General features: G+C 47.7%; 1 protein-coding gene across 1 annotated transcript in view; it reads right to left on the bottom strand.

Annotated features, from left to right (window-relative positions):
* LOC125952669 (dynein assembly factor with WDR repeat domains 1) overlaps positions 1–605 on the bottom strand; it is a 4,104-nt gene extending 3,499 nt beyond the window's left edge. The window contains exons 1-4 of the mRNA XM_049682279.1: positions 545–605; positions 392–464; positions 122–325; positions 1–45 (exon numbers count right to left, since the gene is read on the bottom strand). The exon at positions 1–45 is cut by the window's left edge and continues 78 nt beyond it. Of these exons, the coding sequence (XP_049538236.1) occupies positions 1–45; positions 122–325; positions 392–464; positions 545–584 (362 nt within the window). The 5' untranslated portion in view covers positions 585–605. The remainder of the gene's footprint in view (positions 46–121; positions 326–391; positions 465–544) is intronic.
* Positions 606–2,559: the final 1,954 nt, after the last annotated feature.

Here is a 2,559-nt window from a genome sequence, read left to right as displayed (position 1 = left end):
ACGTTCCATACGCGGCATGTCCGATCGTAGGATCCTGTTATGCATCTGAAACCATAGTAAAAACCGAAAGCAATTTATACGGATAAGTTTCAGTAGCTATTAGGTGTTAACTGATACATACTTTTTGCCCGACTTATCGAAGCACACATTCGTGAGAGGTAGAATGTGTGTTTGCAGCGTTTTGAACAGGTAGAACTTGGTTTTGACCGGTTCCTTGAGCTTCTTCTGCAGCTTTTCCAGTATTTCCGTAACCTGGGGGAACACTTCCTGGGTAATCAGTGGTTCGGTGGATGCAATTTGCTTCGTTAGCACTTGGAGATCACAGCTGTAATTGGAGAGGAGTGTTATGGCCACTGCTGGGTGATTACTATTCGATCGCTCTTCAACTAACCTTGGCGTAAGGTCGAACAGATCTATCATTTTCGTACCCTCGACTCCTTTCTTCTGATAATTGAGAGCAATTCCTGTGGAAAGGGGAAAGTGGGATATGGTATTCAAGGACATCTGCAAGCATAGCAAGGCTATAAAAAATCCTGCCCCTTACCTGGCGGATAGTAACGGAGATATATCTTTATCAATCTCATTCCGGACGCTTCTACTGCTCGGGCTCTCTCCGAATAAAAAACCAAGGTTAACGCAATTAATGCTTTAAACGCTTTGCCCGCAAATGCACGAGTAACAGAAAAAGGACATCCAAACCGAAGGAGAAGTGCAACTGAACTGAAAATTCTTTCAATTCCACTTCGTTTGATCAATACCAGCCCGAAACCATGTTGGTATCCAAGGGTAGCCCCTGTAACCCTCAGCCTGTATCGGGCTACTGTTACCATGGGCCAATCTAGTGTGCAGGAGCACGTGGAAGCAAAACACTTGTTGCTGCGTTTGGTGGCGCTGGCAACGGCAGGGAAGGGAACCGAAATTCCTTGAGCCGAGGGTCATAAACTGTCAAGCTATTTAACCTCCGCCGTTGCCAGTACAGTCGTACTTTGCAGTCCTTACCGTTGGATGCCGTTGGATAGTTGGTCCAACGGTAAACAGTAAATTGTGATACTCTCTTGAAATGGACCAGCGAAGTGAGGTGCAGGACACTAAATCAAATAAGAAGCTTGTACTTCATGGGCCGGAATGAGTCTGGAAGAGTATCAACTGGATGTATAGTTGGTGTCCTGTAGATCTAATCCATTGTTTTGCCATTGGTCCATAGGTATATCGTCGTGAGTCGTCGTCGTTTGAAGCACTTTCTGTGAGAGACTAACCACGTGCTGTAGGTGTGGGCCGTTGTCGGTCGGTTGTACTTCCCGTATTTTTTTTACTGCACCGCGGGATCCGGATGAGTTGCGTTGTGGATTACTACGGTGAACTCCACTCCACTCGTCGTTCAACGTCCACTCTATACCTTCGCCAGTCCTCGGTACATCGACTGACACTTGTAATCCACCATCACCTCCTCCACGCGTTCGCTCTTTTTCTCTCTATTTATTTCTCCTTTTGTCCCGCCTGCATGCTCCATCCGCGACAGAAAGCTATTTGTAAGAGGGTTTATCCGTCGAAAGCCAATTTTATTTATTTTTCCAACACGCCACGCACTAACGCCCCCTGGTGCGTTCGTACGTAGATTTATTGTTTGCGTGAGCACAGCGTGAACCGTGTGAATGCGAGAGGCTGGTTGGCTGGCTGGCAGGCAGGCTGACTGGTTGGTCACCCACACCGAGGGAGAACTGGTGTTCCTGTGCGATCCCTGACGCCCTTCCGGAATCCGTTTGATCCGACCACCAGGCCGGTTGCGGCGCATATCGCGGCTTATAGGACATCCATTTCATTGTACGATGCGCTTGGTTTGGTTCGTACCTTTACTTGGGAGCCAGACCAACTGGCTCGAGAGGGTCAGCGACACATCAGCGCCCCTGGGGGGACACTTCATTTGTAATTTCATTTTTTTCCATTTCTCCTCCCGCTTCGACATGGTTCAAATGTTCGACAAATGGGAATGGGTGCATCCCGCGCTCTGTTTCGATCTCGCTCCGTGTCCCGCTGGCTCGCTGAGGGTACGGATAATTATTCATCATCCATCGTAGTGTGAGTGGATGCGGTTCTGCATGCACCTACAACTTCATCGGAGTTTCCAGGTGTTCTTGGTAAAAGAAAAAAGTGAAAAAATCTCCTTCGCCTGATGATGCACGGGCATGCTGGTATAGTGCCAGTTTCATGCTTGCGAATTGCACCCGTTAATAGACCGCCAGATGAGTTGGACGACAACAATGTGTTTCTAATTTTGTCGCTCTAAACCGAGTGGCAGCGCTGGTAGATTGTGCCTTAATGGTGCCAGTGCGCCAAGTTTGCCCAGTCTACAGCTGGAAACTCTCGTCACGCTGCGCTGCAAGGTTGTTTGAAGTTGTTGCCAAATGTTGCGCTGGATAGTTAGTTTTTATTTATGTTTCATTGAGACCAAGCGATGGGAAAGGGCGATAGGATTTCTAGTTCTGAGCAATGGAAATTTCCCTGCAAAATTGTTTCAGCGAAGGAGACAACTACAATGCTATTCCTATCCTCGTATAAAAG

This window comes from Anopheles darlingi, chromosome 2, assembly GCF_943734745.1.
Source record: "Anopheles darlingi chromosome 2, idAnoDarlMG_H_01, whole genome shotgun sequence".
NCBI classification, from domain to species: Eukaryota; Metazoa; Arthropoda; class Insecta; order Diptera; family Culicidae; genus Anopheles; species Anopheles darlingi.
This window is presented reverse-complemented; position numbering and strand designations above follow the sequence as displayed.